This window comes from Helicoverpa armigera, chromosome 13 (assembly GCF_030705265.1).
Source record: "Helicoverpa armigera isolate CAAS_96S chromosome 13, ASM3070526v1, whole genome shotgun sequence".
Taxonomy (NCBI): domain Eukaryota; kingdom Metazoa; phylum Arthropoda; class Insecta; order Lepidoptera; family Noctuidae; genus Helicoverpa; species Helicoverpa armigera.
In genome coordinates, this window is record NC_087132.1 from 10,443,612 (window position 1) to 10,461,588 (window position 17,977).

General features: G+C 43.5%; 1 protein-coding gene across 2 annotated transcripts in view; it reads left to right on the forward strand.

The window, feature by feature from the left end:
- The window catches only part of LOC110373343 (UDP-glycosyltransferase UGT5), a 37,120-nt gene continuing 19,143 nt past the window's right edge, over positions 1–17,977 (forward strand). The window contains exon 1 of one of the 2 annotated variants that reach the window (XM_021330605.3): positions 1–968. In XM_021330605.3, the coding sequence (XP_021186280.3) occupies positions 111–968 (858 nt within the window). In that variant the 5' untranslated portion in view covers positions 1–110. Of the gene's footprint in view, positions 969–7,421; positions 8,368–17,977 lie in introns of those variants that run through there. The other variant, XM_021330604.3, reaches the window with a different exon arrangement.

The window sequence follows — 17,977 nt, forward strand, 5'->3', positions numbered from 1 at the left end:
CAAAACCGGTCTACTGAGTCGGTCTATAACCAGTACTTTGCTATCACTTCGCAGCGTCGGAGCACCGGCAGTATCCTTCGACAGCCGAAGTTAAACAGAAGTCCCGCGTAATGCATTTGCTCGGAATATTATTTGCGATTTTCGCGGTCCAACATGTGCAATCCGCGAATATTTTGGGCATCTTCCCGCACGTCGGCAAGAGCCACTTTATCGCGTTCGAACCACTGCTGAAAGACTTAGCTAGGAGAGGACATCAGGTGACCGTTGTTTCATTCTTCCCGCAAAAAGACCCTCCAGCAAACTACACAGATGTCAGTCTCCGAGAAATAGCTCAAGTACGCAAAGAAGCGGTCAACTTACAATTATTTGAAAGATCGAATAAATTCATAAACAGTTTGGGTTTGAAAATGTTTCTGCGGCAAATATTCTCTTTTCGTCCTCTCAGTGACCTGGCCCTCAATGTTTGTTCGGGACTGGTCAAATTCCAGCCTTTAGCAGAAGTAATGCAGAAGCATTACGATGTCGTTTTAATAGAAAACTTTAACAGCGACTGCGTGTTAGGTCTACTGCATATTTACAAGATAAAGGCGCCTGTGATTTCATTGCTATCGTGTCCAATGATGCATTGGTCAGCCAGTCGCATCGGTTTGACAGACAACCCGTCATTTGTGCCGACGATAACATCACAGACCAGCTCAATAGGTTCATTCCTAGAAAGGTTGGAGAACTCAGCAATGTACGTGTATTTTAAGCTGTGGTTCAGATACGCTGTGCAGGTGAAAGAACGAGCTATAATTGAGAAGAGGTTTCAAAGAAAGATACCTGACTTAGATGTGCTTGCGAGGAATATTAGCATGATGCTGGTGAATACTCATCACAGTTTGAATGGCGTTCGACCTCTTTTGCCAGGAGTTGTTGAAGTTGGCGGGATGCATTTGAAGGATAAGAGGAGCAAGACTATACCTCATGTAAGTTTTTTTTTTCTTTATTTATATTTAGCTTTATGGCGTCTTCATGGTTGCAGCCAACTTTATTGCCATAAAATTAAGAATGATATTTTGAAAATTACTGAACAAGACCATACAACTTGACATTATTTACTTGATCGGAAGAAAATAAACAAAAATGAATTCTACGGAGGATGATATAAGGCATATATATATTTTTTTATTTCGTCCTCTCCGTGATTCTATTCTTATTCTTGATTGTTGACATATTCATTAAAGATTGTGTAATATGTACAAGATTTTTGCTTGTCAACAGTCTAAATATAGATTTCGGGTTTTTTATGAGCAATTGATTTAAATATCTATTAGGCAGCAAAGTTTAGCTAACTGTATACATATTTCCAGTTATAAATAGCCACCTTGTTTAGTCACTAACGATTTTTATTCGATCTTTCTAGAAAACACCACGTATTGTGTGGTATTTTTATTTAGATCAAATAAATTAGCAATAAAATACCGAAAAATTTCACAATATTTGTTTGAGAATTATTTACGTTAGGTAGAAAAGTAGACGTTAAACTATTCGTTTTCGAATAAGAATACAAAGTTAATTCTTACTAACTATTCTTTCGCAACCAGCTAAGATAAAAATTAAAAGCAGACTTAAGACCGTAAGACGGTTTTGTGAAAATTGAGGAAACAATTGTTCCTATGTAGGTACGATCAAACGAAAGTAACTACTACCTACTTATTGCTTTATCAATTAGGTAGGTACCTAGAAGCTAATACATGAAGTCTTAAGTAGTAATAATCGACAGCAACAAAGTAGGTAAAAACGTAGTATTCTGTAATCTATGATAGTACGTATGCACTAACGGCCTTTCCCAATACCTATTCTATCTATCTTTGGTTTTGCTTAGAATATTGACATTGGCCCCATACAAGTAGTACCAAACTTCGATCTCTAGTGAGAACAACAGATAGAATGTTGGGATAGCAGAAATTTCTTGGTCTAGGTCATGAGTGATGGTCATGGTTGTATCTATTACAATCTCGGCCTAGGTCAGAACTGCCGGCACCGTTATAATCTTAGTAGTTGGGTAACGGACATTTTGTCCATTATTATTTAACTCATTTTCGTTATAGTTAATTTTCTAAATGTCCTTTACGTTATTTAATTTAGATGGTGGACATCGGATATGTTCTAGAAAGGTACTAATTCGTATAACGGTCACATAACTTAGGCATAAATTCTATATCGGTGAAATTATATCAGACGGATATACGCCGCATTACATAGCAATCATTTTCAAAATAATCTTTGACCTAAGTGTGGTAACGTCATTATTAAAAAATAAACAATTTTAATTAGGTTTGACGATTAAATTAATGGCAGCGTTTTCAAAAAAAAAATTGGATAGTTACTTTTGTCATTGTTTTATCTGTTTTTCAAATGTCATTGATTCGTATAAGTAGGTACATACCTACTATTTATTTAGTCTACCTATTTATTTGGGTAATTTTTAGTATTTAAGATTATATTTTTATCAATGTAGGTAATAAAATAAGCAATTACGAGTGATAAATTCGTCTGGCAGTACGAATCCGTCTAGAAAGTTCCGTATGAATAAGTGCATAGATAAAAGATATTTATTATCTGTAATCCGATTATTACTACCAATTTGGTAGTTATCTGTAAAAGGCGCGTGCCTTAGTAACAGCCGATCATAGGTCGTGGTCAAAGTTAAGCCGAGCTTAGCGCGGTCATCCCGTGCATGGGTGACCATCAAAATTATTTAGAAATGTCCTTAAGTGCTTTCTAAAGCATGTTGATAGATTCAATCGAGAACCTATGGCTTTCAGACCTTTAACACAGTAAAGTAAGACGCCGAAAGCCCGGGCTCTCAGTCTATAAGCTGGTCAAAAAAATATTATATTACTATTTATTATTTAATTACTTCGTTATTATTTTGGAAATCCTTTAAAGTCAAATCAAAGTAGCTGGAAGCTGACCTGTCCAGGTTGACGGCTTCATTCACGAGCATATACCATTTAGCAATTAATTTTTACCTACTTATTTACTTATGTAATACCTACCTAATTTGAATTAAGATGAAACCAGCCCAAACCAGCTTTGTGTATCTTTTTAAAATTTTATATAACCAATCACCAACACATACATAATTAGTGATTCTGATTGCATAACAAATAAATAAATAATAACGTAGAAATGGAGCATGCCTTTATGACACGTGTAGAATATACGCAGTTATTTTAAACAGGATAATAGTTTACATTTTAGAATTTAAATAGGTTGTCGATGTAACGAAGTACGAAGTCGTGGTGGCCTAGTGGGTAAAGCTCTCTCACACCTCTCGAGTATGAGGGTGTGGGCTCGATTTCAGTTCAGACAAGTACAGTAGACCGCACATCAGTGGTAACTGTCATGCACCTTAACTCAATAGTCATAAGTACGATTTTCCTATAAAACTGTTACCACCGACCTGAAGTTGACTGTACCAGTGAAACTTTTCTAAGTTTGTATGTACTTTTTAAGTACCTATATAGGACACCAATGGCTGACAAAAGGTGAAGGAAAACATTTTGAGGAAACCTGGACTATGTAGTCTGAAATCACCTACGCGCATTCAGCAAGCATGGTGATTATGAATTGTGAAATGATTATTATTAATGCTCAATCCTTCTCCGTGTGAGAGGAGACCTTTGCCCAGCAGTGGGACGATAAAAAAGCTGTGGCAGTACAGACATGATGTGTATACTAACAGCATTTATTTGTACTATAATAAAATCATTTTTTTTATCTGCATAAAGACATGATACCTATTCGTCTACATTAGATAACGATATTTGTATTATCCGATTTACAACAAAGTGCACACGAAAAGCGATCCCTTTGAATAAAGTAGTTCATTGACCTCGAGATACAAATTAAATAACAGTTTTAAATGCGTTGTAAAACAGTTATTTTTGTTTAATGTAAAAGTGAGAGTAATTTACTGGTTCGCAAAAAAAAAATAACATTCCTAGTAGTAAAGAGGTATCATTACTAACTAACCTACCGTATCTTTTTTTGTTGTTGCTAAAAAAATTGGCGCGGTCATTGACACTGGCCGCCATTGATATGAATGAGATTTACGAGTTGTATTATAATGATTATAATCTGCACACAGCAACTCAAGCGCAGAATAAAAAACATGACTTTATTTTTGGAAACGGAAAATATTTTTTGAAGCCGTTTTGACTGTGAAAACTTAACAGTCAAACATATTTACATCTATTTACAATACTCCAATTATACATTAAAAAGTCTACTAATGGTTCTCAAAGATATCGTATTAGGATAAGTCCTGTAAAGATGGTTTAAGGTGTTTTCAATAAAAAATAAATAAAAATATATCTGTCTATCAGATAGTCTGGACTAGAGCATGATAAAAGGCAACTTTTTCCGGGTGCAGGAAATAGCTCCCACGGGACGCGAGTGTAACCGCTGGGAAAAGTTGTGTTGTCTTAGTAATCTAAGTAAATGACGCGAGTTAGATTTCTATGAGTCATTCATTATGCAGGGCATGATAAGCACAAGGGGGATGACTTTGCTGTTTGCCATGGTTAAGTAATTAAGTTATCTTTGATGTGAACTTTCGAGAAAATGTTCGGGTCAAACATTAGTTCATTTTAGATAACGTTTACTGAATAGAATGAATTGGCGGTTTTAAGTTTAATTAGATTCATAATTATAATAATTACTGATCATATTATAAATATGTACCTATTTAAATACCTACCTAATGGAAAAAGTCGTGGTGGCCTAGTGGGTAAAAGAACCAACCTCGAGTATGAGGGTGTGGGTTCGATTCCAGGTAAGGCAAGTACCTACCAATGCAACTTTTCTAAGTTTGTATGTACTTTCTAAGTATATCTTGGACACCAGTGGCTGATAAAAAGGTGAAGGAAAACATCTTGAGGAAACCTGGAGTATAGTCTGAAATCACCAACCCGCATTGAGCAAGCGTGGTGATTAACGCTGAATCCTTCTCCGTGTGAGAGGAGCCCAGCAGTGGGACGATAAAAAAGGCTGTTACAGTAACGGTAAAAAAATGTATGTAAGTAGGTAAGGTTTTGCTGCGATTTTACTACCAAATATACTTTTTGTAAGGCAAACCTCGGATGCATTTTTAATAGATCGCAAGCCACACTTATTTGTCAAGCACAAGATTACGAAAGACATCGTGCGTCATCCTTTACTGAAATGAATGAATTTCACAAGAATTTACTAGGTCGATACCTGCTTGATAGGTATCTTATCTTCTACAAGTCTACAAAAAAAACTGATTTTGTAATATTGGTAGTTTTAGTACATTACAAAATATTTTTGAAGGTATCTTCCTGAAATATTATCGGGTTATTATGCTTGTAATACGTTAACTGCATGTTTTAGCTAGCTACTTTCAATCTAACCAATAACAAAGTTATCACTAAAAGCTTGACATTTTTACTTCTTCTGAAAAAAAAAAACATGAAAAGAAATGATGCATTTGATACAAATCGTCATCCCCCTGCCCTTTTCCCAATTTTATTTGGGGTCGGCGCAGCATATGGTGAATATTAGTGACTCACTATTATTCATTGATCAAAGCGACCAAGCGCTGGCCATGACTTTGAACTAACGCATAGAGTAATAGCATAATAGTCCCGAACGAGGTTATCTAAGGTTATCATTATAGGTACAGTTAACTACAGAATTGAATGAACTTGAGCTTATGCTACTTATGAGATGACGTCAAAAAGAAAAAGAAGGAAATTATAACCCCAAATAAAATGTATATAAGGTCAGATCCATCCATAAGAGTTTAGTGTCTAGACTGATCGATATAACTAGTGACAGATTTTCTCGCCGCGCGGAAACTGCTCAGTAATGTGAATTTATCCGCAATTAAAAGTAGCGGGCAACTATCGTAAAGTATGTCACAGTTCACCTATAACTACTTACATTTATTTATGGGAAACATAATCACCTGGCCTTAATAACTTTCTTACAAAAAATAACAATAATTTACTGAAAGCAACGTGAGGTGAACAGGTGATAAATTGCTCCAATGCTCACTTTCTCTGTAAGCGAAACTGTCTTAGTTGTGGTTGACTGTCTTAGGTGGCGAGAACATAAGGGACATAAGACTAATAAGTATTTGATAGGACACTTTAGTAGAACTAGCTGATTCTCACAGTTTCACATAGGTACACCCCGTAGCAACCGGAAAAAATACAACTTATGAATTATGAAATTCAGTCTATAAATTACGTAAGTAGCTTGTTTACGTGAAAGAATCGTTTAAATAGGTCCAGCAGAGATGATTACTCCTAAGCACTCCTAAGTAAAAAGATTTTTGAGGCAAAATTTGTACTTTACCATTCTATAAATCTTAGGATAGATAGATACATAATTACCCACTGTCCATTTATAGTGACTACCTATATGCTCACCATGGGTGTCTATGTTCAATTAACTACTAATGGTTCAATAGGCCACTTAAATATAATCTACTCCGTACTGGTCCATCAAGTCTTTTTTATTAAAACAAACTGTACCTAGGTACTGAGCATCCATATCAGTTCGACGCAGTTGCATTTCTTCACAATAATACCTAATTAATACTACATAGATATGAATTCTAATATTATAGAGCTGAAGATTTTGTTTGTTTGTTTATTTCTATGATCGCGCGTACATAAAAGGCCTACGACGGAACACGACGGTTTTTAGTCAGTAAGAGTCTGTAACACTCCTTTAGTCAGTAACACAGTCCTTCACCGCTACTAGGTAAACCACATGGGGTCATTTGATGATTTTTGACGTCATTAAAAAAAAGTACGATTTGAAAAATTCTTTTAGTGTTTTTAATTATTTATCGAGGAAAGTCATAGGCTACTTTTTATCCGCGGATGGAACCGCGTGGAAAAGTTAGTAAATAAATACACATATTTATACTTCCTCGCATGATAACAAAGTGTAAATAATGATGATATGTTAAATAGTTTGTTTGTGCATTCAAGTCGATAGCGGCGACTAGCATGATTTATTATAGTTGACGTATGTAAACATAAGTGTGAAATGCAGTTGAATTTATATTGAAAGGGTTTAGTTTTCAAAATCATTTTGAATGAAAGAGAATAAAAGTTACGTAGGTACGTACTTGAAGAAGTGCAAGAAACTATTAATGAACATTTACTTTAGCTATTACTTCACATGGTCATAAAGCTCAAATTAATTGGTACTAACAAATAAATGATTTATTTGTTTCAACACTAACTTACGTAAATCGCATTCCTGACTATACCTACTTTCTAAGTATCTCTAAATCTAACAAGCGTTAGTATATCTATCACCCTATAATGCAAAACTAACCTTGCACTTTATAAACATGCATCACTACCACGGCCCTACAGAACGAAATGCTCTGAAAATAACACGCGACGGCCGGTCGGCCGCATTTCCTACCGACCGACAACAGTACGATTCTAACCGCGGTCCGGGGTACATCGCACCATGCGGACACTCGCCATAATATTTGTCGCGATCTTCGCCGTCCACAATGTACAACCCGCGCGAATACTCGGACTCTTCCCACACACGGGAAAAAGCCACCAAATGGTTTTCGACCCCCTACTCAAAGCTTTAGCCGAAAGGGGACACGATGTCACCGTAGTTTCGTTCTTCCCCATCAAAAATCCACCAGCGAATTATACCACCGTCAGCCTCGAAGGCATTGCTGCACTAGGATTAGAAACTATCGACTTAGCATATTTCGATAATCCAAACACAATCCTCAGTATATTGGGCGTTGAGAAAATCCTTAAACAAGTCACAGAGTTCCAACCTTTGGCTGACCTAGCTACGGGAATATGCTCAAAAATCGTAGATTTCGCGCCTTTAGCGGATGCTTTGAAGAAAAGTTATGACGTTGTTATAGTGGAGAATTTTAACAGTGACTGCATGCTTGGGCTTGCTCATGTTTACGGGATCAAGGGACCGTTTGTTTCGTTATCGTCAAGCGCTTTGATGCAGTGGGTTCCTGACCGCATGGGGCTAACTGATAACCCGTCATACGTGCCAATTGTGAGCTCTGAATTCACTTCTAAAATGACCTTCCTCCAAAGACTGGAAAATACTGTGATGAACATGTATTACAAAGTGTGGTACCGGTACGCGATCCAGTTGAAAGAGAAAGCTATTATTGAGAAGCGTTTTGGTAGAAGGATCCCTGATCTGCAGGACTTTGCGAAGAACATGAGCGTTATGCTGGTGAATACGTTTCATAGTATGAATGGTGTTCGTCCTTTATTGCCTGGTGTGGTGGAAGTGGGGGGAATGCACTTGGATCACAGCAGGAAACCAATACCTCATGTAAGTACCTATCTACATGGAAATGTTTCCCTTGATCACACGCGTTTGCCGATTCGTTACGCGATTCGCTTTGATTTACGTAACTTATGATCGTACCATGAAACATTCAGTTAAGAATTGGTAGGTAATTAATGCTTATTTAATACTTTTATTGTAATGAGTATTGTTCTATTTTCAATTTTGAACGGTAATTGAAGTTTCGTTACGAGTTTTAATTTAAATGGGTCTCTAATTAATGAATTGGCTACCAGGTTCTTGTCGTCACGCTTACTGAAAAATTGGTGTAGGTTAGCTAGTTTCATGCCGAGACTTCTCTTGCTTACCATCTGCTACTTAAAATTATGACAGTAGAGGTATATTAATTTTGCGATAAAAAAATTGTTGTACCATACTTAGGGCTGCCATCCGTCCGGGTTTCCCCGGATTTGTCCTCGTTTGGAGGCCGTCCGGGGGCCGTCCGGGCGGGGTTTCAAGAGGTGTCCGGGGAAAACCCGGACACTTTTCATGTAAGGAAGCACCTCATTGAATTTAAGTATATGTTAATAGTAAATGGGTTACAAATTAGGTATTATTTTGTTTAAAAAAAACGTACTCGTTCGGGGAAAAAATGCGATTAACGCAAAATGTCCGGGTTTTTTTAATGTTTGTCCGGGTTTGGCGAAATTCGAGATGGCAGCCCTAACCATACTGAATCTACTGAAATCTTTTGTATATTCACATCACTATCACTATCAAGTGTATTTTTCTTATTTATTGCCTATTAAAGAAATATACATATTTATGACAAGAAATACTTATCGACTACACATTATACGAATGTGCCTATAAGTATCATACATTCTTAGCTTGTTACTATTAAACCCATTCAAACACGCTTAAGTTAAAAAAGCTCACTATATTTCTATTAATAAACCAGTTAACAAATTATATATTTTTTCTAAGCGGTCATTAATTTTAAGTCAGCCTAAAAATAAAGGAAAGTTTATTGCGCAATCGAAATGTTCATCAGAAACTAGTTTTTTAAAAGGCCTAACAATTATATAACTAACAAAAATACTTAACATCACCTACTTTTAAATGTAAATCGTGAAGAAATACGTAGTACCTATAGATAACATACTTATAAAAAAAAGTTACGTGTAGGTACTTATAGCCAGAGTCTCTTGCCGGTTCGTCTCTACAAAAGTAAACTGAAAATGAGCAACTATGGGGTTTTGACACTGCAGAGGCCTATTTGAAAAAAAAAAAAAAATGAAAACTTTTGACTTATGAAAACTCCTTGTTATATACCTAACTCTTACGCACGTATCAATATAGGTATCCTAGCCTGCTTTCTAGGTCTTAACCTCAAGGACAAGAGTTAGGCTATTGATTTTTTCAGTAGCGTGACTAAATGTTACTAAATGTTTACCCTCAGCCATCTAATTCCTTCCCTGTATTAGAGGAGGCCTGTGCCCAGCAGTGGAACGGTAAAAAGGCTGATAAGATAATGATGATCTCCACGTATTTTATAATCAATCCTTCTCCCTTCATCATCTCCCGAGCATTTTCCCAACTATGTTCGGGTCGGGTTCCAGTCTAACCGGAGGCAGCTGAGTAGGTACCAGTGTTTTACAAGGAGCGACTGCCTATCTAACCTCCTCAACCCTATACTCCTCGGTGAGACAATCAGTCTTTCTACCTTCAATGAATGAAAAGTCAAGTAGACTATTGTATTACCCAACTCCCACAAGTGATATTGCATACGTAAACGCGACTTAGAAGCCCCAGCAACGCATGTTGTTATGAATGTACTAATTTATATCGGGCATAAGTAGTTCAAATGTTAAAAAAAATACGTTCCAAGTAAGTTAAAAAAAAAACAATTATGGTCGTAAAGTGTTATCGTTTAAAAGTTTAAAAGGTCGCGTAAAAAAAAAATTGCGCAAATCGAACAAAATTGTTCCCGGTTTTGGAGGTGTGCGGGACGGACGTAGCTCAGAAGCAGGTACTATGGGGTGGCTTCGAGACGTTGACGCCCCGTCGGTCGCTGGTTCTTGGACGTCTGGGCGAGTGGACTGTATTTACGATGTGGCGAGAAACAGGAATTTCAGAAACAAGAATACGTTTAGACGGGTTTTAGACTCTCTGCTACTATAGGTTCAGGAATGCCGGTGAAATAATAAGTCTTCATATATTTTTCAGGAGTCTTGAAGGGACGAGCTTCGACGCACTTACCATACTATAATTACACTATTTACTTTTCACTATTTACTTGTTATACTATCAAAAAATCCATACCGATGACTACGATTTGTACGCCGGCGCTTGCGCACCGAATGAGCTCGAAACTTTACCGTGACGAGCACCTCGATTTCTCGTCCCTCCGACCAACTCAGTTTTATTGACCTTTCAATTTAACAGCCGTATTACAAACAATTGGTACATGATATCATTGCAGGACACATAGCGTCAGACGCCCCATGACGTGCGCTACTGAACTATACCACACACACCCTGCATACCTTAAGGGCTGAAATACTATATCCGAATAACTATAAAAAACTATGTGAAATCGGCCCTTAGGTGGAGACTATCTTGAGATAAAAAACAAACTATGGGGGTTATCTCAATACGAAAGGTAGTGTGTGTTAGGGCATTTCATGGGCTATCTGGCGATAGTAATCTAACAATGTGACCTAAGCCCTAGTATTGTTTATTTGCATGTGAAATGAAAGTCAAAACACAAACATTATTTATTGTTCTATAACTTAAACTATTAACAATATTTCTATAAATTAAGTTATTTTCTATACAATGGGACCTAGGCTTTCAGTTAAACACTATTTCACTAATGAAAGTCTAGGATTTTGCTATCAAGAAATGTTTACATGGGTAAATCAGGCCTTAAACGGCAGAACTATTAGGTTAATTATACATAATTAGGTAGGTTAAGGTTACCGCTACAAAACTATTACAATTTGGTATCAAAAAACACTATAATTTACAAATTAAAGCACTATCAAAATCTGAACAGAATTCTATAACAATTTAGAAGGAGGGTGCACGTGAAAAACATACCTTGGCGCGGCTCACGGCACTTTTTGCTCATTACCCTCATCACAAAATTGTTAGAGTATAAATAGTTACGCGCATACACGAACACTCAGGCATTATGATTTTGCACTCGCGGCGCACGGATGCGTCTGTCGCGAACATCTCTCCGCCGTGCGGCAGAGCGTAGGCACTATCACTTTCACTTTCACTATCACTATTTAGTCTATTAAACGATGACACGATGACACGATGACACGATGTAGGGACTCGAAGCGTTGACCCGTAGCGATGACTCGTGGCTCTGGCTCGCAGCGATGCCGCATCTCCGGTGAGCGACGGCGCAGTGATAGCGCGAGGGCGCCGCGACGCCGGTGATGCCGCACTGCCCGATTACTTAGGCAGCGGCACGGTTCTTCGTCGGACGCTTTGGTATGCCACCTGCGGTGCGCACGTCAGCGGTCCGAACTTCACCATCAGCGCCCGGGTAGACGGCCACAACCCGGCCTCGCGGCCAGGTGTTGCGAGGCAGGTTGCCGTCGGCGATGAGGACGGGGTCGCCCAGCTGCAGCGCGGGGCCGCGGGCGTGCGGCTCCCGCCGGTATTGGAGCTCGGGCAGGTACTCGCGCACCCAGCGGCGCCAGAACATGTCGGCGAGTATCTGGGCGCGCCGCCAGTGCTTCTTGCTGTCGATGTCTCGCTCGTCGAACGTGCCGGGGCTCGGCAGGCGTGCCGAGCCGCCCAGCAGGAAATGGTTCGGTGTGATGGACTCGTCGTCGTCGCCGCTCACAGATACGTGGGTGAGCGGTCGGCTGTTGACGACGTACTCGACCTCGCAGAGCAGCGTCGCGAGGACCTCCTCGCGTGGGTGGCGCTCGTGCAGCGTGGCGCCTAGCGCGGTCTTAACGCACCGCACTAAGCGCTCCCAGGCGCCTCCCATGAAAGGCGCGGAAGGCGTGATGAAGCGCCAGGCGATGCCGCGTCGGCTGGCCTCCTCCTGGCAGGCCTCACGCAGCTCACGGTCAGCACCGTGCATGTTGGTGCCGTTGTCGGAGTAGATTTCGGTGGGACAGCCGCGTCGCGCTGCGAACCTGCGCAGCGCCAACACAGCTGAGTCCGCGCTGAGGCTGTGCGCGATCTCCAGATGAACTGCCCTTGTGGTGAGACACGTGAACAGCGCCACGTATCGCTTGTGATGCTGACGACCGACGGTGACTGACAGCGGGCCGAAATAATCAAGCCCGGTGTATGTGAACGGCCTGCGGTGATGAGCTAGGCGTGTCTTCGGGTGGTCGCCGGTTGCCGGCGTCGGCGCGCGCGCGCGACGTATGCGGCAGTGCAGGCAGCGCGCGATAACTTGCTTGACTGTCGGGCGCAGGCGCACAATCCAGTAGTGCTGTCTGACCTCATTCACGACGAGCTCGGTGCCGCTGTGTTGTAGGCTACGATGTGTCCAGTCTATATATAGCTGTGTAATACGGTGATCGCCGTCTAACACAGGTGGACTCTTCACGCTTTTAGCGACTTTGTCTACAGCAGCTATGCGGCTTCGCAGTACTATAATTCCGTCGTTTAGTTCTATGCGCAGCGGGTACAGCCGGCTACTATTTGCGACTGTTTTGTTGCTCTCGAGACTGGCTATTTCTTGTTTAAAGGCCTCTTGTTGCACCACACGAACTAACAGCTTCTCTGCTCTTTGAATATATGTCGCGTCCAATATAATAAACTTGCGTGTGTATATTTGGACGCGCGCAGCTTCGGCGGGCGCGCGGGGCGCTCGCACCGCTCTCGACCAATCAGGATCGTTTTCTTTGTTTTTCTTTGTTCTTTTGTAGAACGTTTTTTCTGTATGTTGTTTTTTACACAACGCTATAAACTGTAGTACTCTGGCTGTGGCGCGCAGCAATCGTTCCCATCTTGAAAATCGAGCGGGGTCGGGAACGACGTCTATGAGGTTTGCTGCGCCCGCTTGTATGAGCGTGACTGTTTTTTCCTCGCCTGTCGGTTGACTGTCAGCTGGTGACTCGGTCGGCCATGTCGATGGGTCGTCGTAGAGGAACTTAGGGCCGCGGTACCACTCGTGGTCGGTGTGAAAATGCGTCGGGACGTCGCGGGTGGCGGCGTCGGCTATGTTGCTTTTTGTAGGCACCCAGCGCCACTCTTCGACTCTGCTATTTTCCTCTATGGCGGCCAATCGATGTGCGACGAATGGCTTGTACGATCTGGCTCCTTTCCTTATCCATGTCAGAACGGTTCTGCTGTCACTCCAGTAGGTCACGGAGGCGGGCTTGACGTTGTGTTCATATATCACTGCGGCTGCGACGCGCGTACCCATCACCGCGGCTTGCAGCTCGAGGCGCGGTATTGACAGCAGCTTCAGCGGCGCCACCTTCGCCTTCGCCATGACGAGGCTGACGTGCACGTTGTTGTCACGGGTCGTTGACCTCCAGTACACCGCTGTAGCGTAGGCCTTCTCACTGGCGTCGGTGAACACGTGTACTTGTATTTCTGTAGCCTCGCTGTACCCAGGATAACAGCGCGGTATGTTTACGTTCTTCAGCTGTTCGAGATGACTTATCCACGCCCTCCACTGGCTTGACAGTTCTTCATCGAGAGGTTGATCCCAGTCGACTCCCCGCCTCCAGGCTTCTTGCAGTATTTGTTTCGCCCTGATTGTTATAGGTGAGGCGAGGCCCAGCGGGTCATATAGCGACATAACTATCTTGAGCGCCTCTCTCTTGGTGGGCGTTTCCTTGTCGAGCAGGCCAGTAGGTAGGCGCGCGAGTTTTAAGTTGAAGCTCAGCTCATCCGTGTGTGGCTTCCATATCACGCCGAGTACTTTCTCTGTGTTTTCTATATTTCCAAGATTAACAATCTGTGTTGTTTCTTGGCCCGGTACCAATTCACGCAGCACTTCTTCGCTGTTGGATACCCATTTCGTTAGGTCGAAGCGCGCTTTACTATGTATTTCTTGTACTATCTTGATTGTGCGCGTCGCCTCTTCTGTACTTCTGAAGCTATCCAGGTAATCGTCCATGTAATGATTCTTGACTATTGCTTCTACTGCTTCTGGGTGTTCGTTCGCATGGCGTTTAGCATTCCAGTTCTTAGCGAATATTGCTGTACACGGTGAACTTGCTGCGCCGAATATTATTGACGTCATTCGGTACTCTTCCGGCGCCCCCTCCCGCCGCTCTCCTCGCCACAGATATCGGAGAGCGTCTCTGTCTTCTGGCTTTACTTTCACCTGCATAAACATTTCAGTGATATCTCCGGAGACGGCGACGCGGTGACGTCGGAATCGCATCATCACGCCGGGCAGCGACTGCAGCAAGTCCGGACCCGTGAGCAGGTAGTCGTTCAGTGACATCCCTTTTGTCTTCGCTGCTGCGTCGTGAACTATACGAAGCTTCTCCGGTTTCATAGGGTTGAAGACGTCGAAGTGCGGCAGGTACCACGTTCTTCCCGGTGTACGTTCAAGGGGCGCTTTCTCTGCGTAGCCCTTTTCTATTAGTGAATCCATCTGCGCCATATATCTAGTCTTCAGAGCAGGATTCTTATCGAGTTTTTTCTCTATTGATACGAGTCTATTCATCGCAGTCGCGTAGCTGTCCGGCATCTGTATCTCGTCACTCCTCCATAGCAACGCAGTCTGAAGACGTCCATCTTCCAACTGTACTATACTGCGTTGTAATATATCTTCTGCTCTCTTCTCTGGGTCAGAAGCTGGTCGGCACGGGTTGATGATGAGTGACTCGAGTGCGAAGTATTCACGAAGCTGCTTGTCTATGCTTTCCTCGGCGCCGTTCAGCTGATTGACGTAGTGCACCTGCTGTCCCAGAATCCTAGTGCGAGCACCGTGCAGCACCCAGCCCAAGGGAGTTAACGATGCTATCGGCTGATGCTGGGGCCCTCTTCTGATGTCTGTTGCTAGGAGCAGATGCCAGTTGTCTTGCCCGATGATAATCTTCGGCGTCCCTGCGTTGTACGTCAGCTGATCGGCTAGGTCAAATAGGTGCTTGCAGTCAGCGATGTCATCCTTGCTGATTGACTGCGGCGACAGGTGCAGGCGTGGTATGGTGCGCGCTCTGAAGGGTATCTTCTTCCTATGGCGGGTCGATAGCGTGAGGTCAACTCTCTTCGACGTGGGCGTGTCGATAGTCACGTCGCTGATGGCGCCTATTTTCATCGGCTCGACTGGTCCCTCTGCACCGATCATGTCTGCCAGCTCTTCGTCAATCAGTGACACGGTTGAGCCGTCATCCAGCAGTGCGTAAGTGCGCACTTCTCCCGCCGGTCCGGACAGTTGCACCGGAACGATTTTCAGGAACGCTTGATTTGTGTGGTTGCGTGAACTTGCGACTATTTCTTGCGCTTCTTGTGCAACTTCAGTAGTGCTCGCCTTCTTCTTGTAGTGAAGCAGATGATGGTGTGATGCTGTGCAGCCCTCGATTCCACATCTCTTCTTCTGACATCTGTGTCCGTGCTGACGATGACGGAGGCAGCGGAAGCACATGTTGTGCTGCTTGGCTAGTTCCCATTTCTTGTCCGCAGAAGCCTTCACGAACTTGTGGCAGTCTAGCGATCGGTGACCATCCATCTCGCAGATGCGGCACTTCGATGCGGGCTTCTTGTCTATAGTGGTGTGTGTTCTCTGCGTCACACGTCTAAGTCCAGTAGCTTCACTGATGTTTTCAGGCGGTGCAAACGCGCTGCAGTAGCGAGCTTGTTCGGTGATGAAGTCACTGAAGAGACTCAAGTCCGGCGTTGACTGGTACTTCTCAGTATATGTCTTGTACCACTGTACACGTAGCGAGTTCGGCAGCTTCTCTGTGAGGATGCGCATAAGCTCGGCGTTCATGAGGTAGTGTTCCTTTTTCAGCGCTCGCAGTGTGACGATGCCACTTCGTACACGGCTGGCGAAAGTGCAGATGTCCTTCGGTGCTTCTCCGCAGCGTGGCAGCCCGCGCAGTCTGTCTGTCTCCGCTTGCGCTATTGAGTCGGGGCGGCCAAACTGAAGCTCCAACTCCTTCATGATGTCATCCGGCCTGGCGTTGCCGATAAGCTCGGAACTAACTGTGTCAAGCGCTCTTCCTCGCAGGCTTCTTCTCAGCCTCGCCGTATTTTCCACATCGTTGAAATATGGTCGCGTTGTCTCATAGATGGCGCGGAACGATAGCCATTCTGTATGCAATCCACTAAAGTTCGGCAGCGTCATGATGACTTTCGATGCAGCAGGGTTGTGGTACACCGGTTTCTCTTCGCTTCTATTGCCGGCTAGCGATGCGATGGCGGAGGTGAGTTCCGTGATAAACGGACGGAGCCCTTCACCCCCTGCGGTATCTTCAACTGGTTTCTTCATTGATGGAAGGGCTTCAGTATCGATGGTCTTCGAGGGGGGGGGCTCTGGTTTGTCCAGGGTACCCGGCAGTCTATGTCCTCCCTCGGCGGCGGCGTCTCTTCCAGGAGCAGTACTTATTCCACGCAGGACCGGATTCACTATAACCGCGGAGGGGGGGGGCTCGGGCAGGTCCAGGGTATCTGGTGGTCTATGTCCTCCCTCAGCGGCGGCGTCCTGCGGGTCTGGTTCCGGAGCTTCCTCCAACCAGGAACGGATGTACTCTTCATTGGAATTTCTATCATCCATATAATCGTCGTCCGATTCTTCCTCGGCCCTCTGAAGTGCTATTTGCGCTAGCTCCAACTTAATCTTCAATAAGTCTTCACGCGCATTTCTAATTTTTCTATTTGATGCCGTCGATCTGTGCGACGGTGCCTTAAGTTCGGTACGGGCGTCAACCCGGGTAGTCAACGGTACAGCTCGGTTGTATGTCTTGTCGCAAGCCTTCAGTGTTCCTTCTGAACTATATTCTTCAGCACTGGTTCCAGGCGGCCTCAGTGATGACGACGCTTCAGTCTGCATCAACGACGACGGCGCTGGTCGCTCTTCACCCCCTCGCGGGGTAGAGGGGCGCGGTCGGTCTTTCACCTTGCGGGGCAGGGGCAGGGCGGCGCCTCACTTCCCCTCTCAGCTGCGGGGCAGGTCTTCACCCCTCGGGGAGGGGCTGCTCACTCCCTCGGTGGTGGTTGGAGAGAACGGCGGCTGGTCGTGCACGATGGGGGGTGTGCGGCGGCCCGGTCTGGCGTCGATGATCCAGGCTTGAGCGGCTCTTCCTTGCGATCTTGTCACAGGCATACTTGCTGTTTACAACTCTTCAGTATCTTCAGCTGAAGTTCCTGGCTCGCTTCCCAGGCGATCCGGGTCGCAAGGACCAAACGGATGTGCGGGACGGACGTAGCTCAGAAGCAGGTACTATGGGGTGGCTTCGAGACGTTGACGCCCCGTCGGTCGCTGGTTCTTGGACGTCTGGGCGAGTGGACTGTATTTACGATGTGGCGAGAAACAGGAATTTCAGAAACAAGAATACGTTTAGACGGGTTTTAGACTCTCTGCTACTATAGGTTCAGGAATGCCGGTGAAATAATAAGTCTTCATATATTTTTCAGGAGTCTTGAAGGGACGAGCTTCGACGCACTTACCATACTATAATTACACTATTTACTTTTCACTATTTAC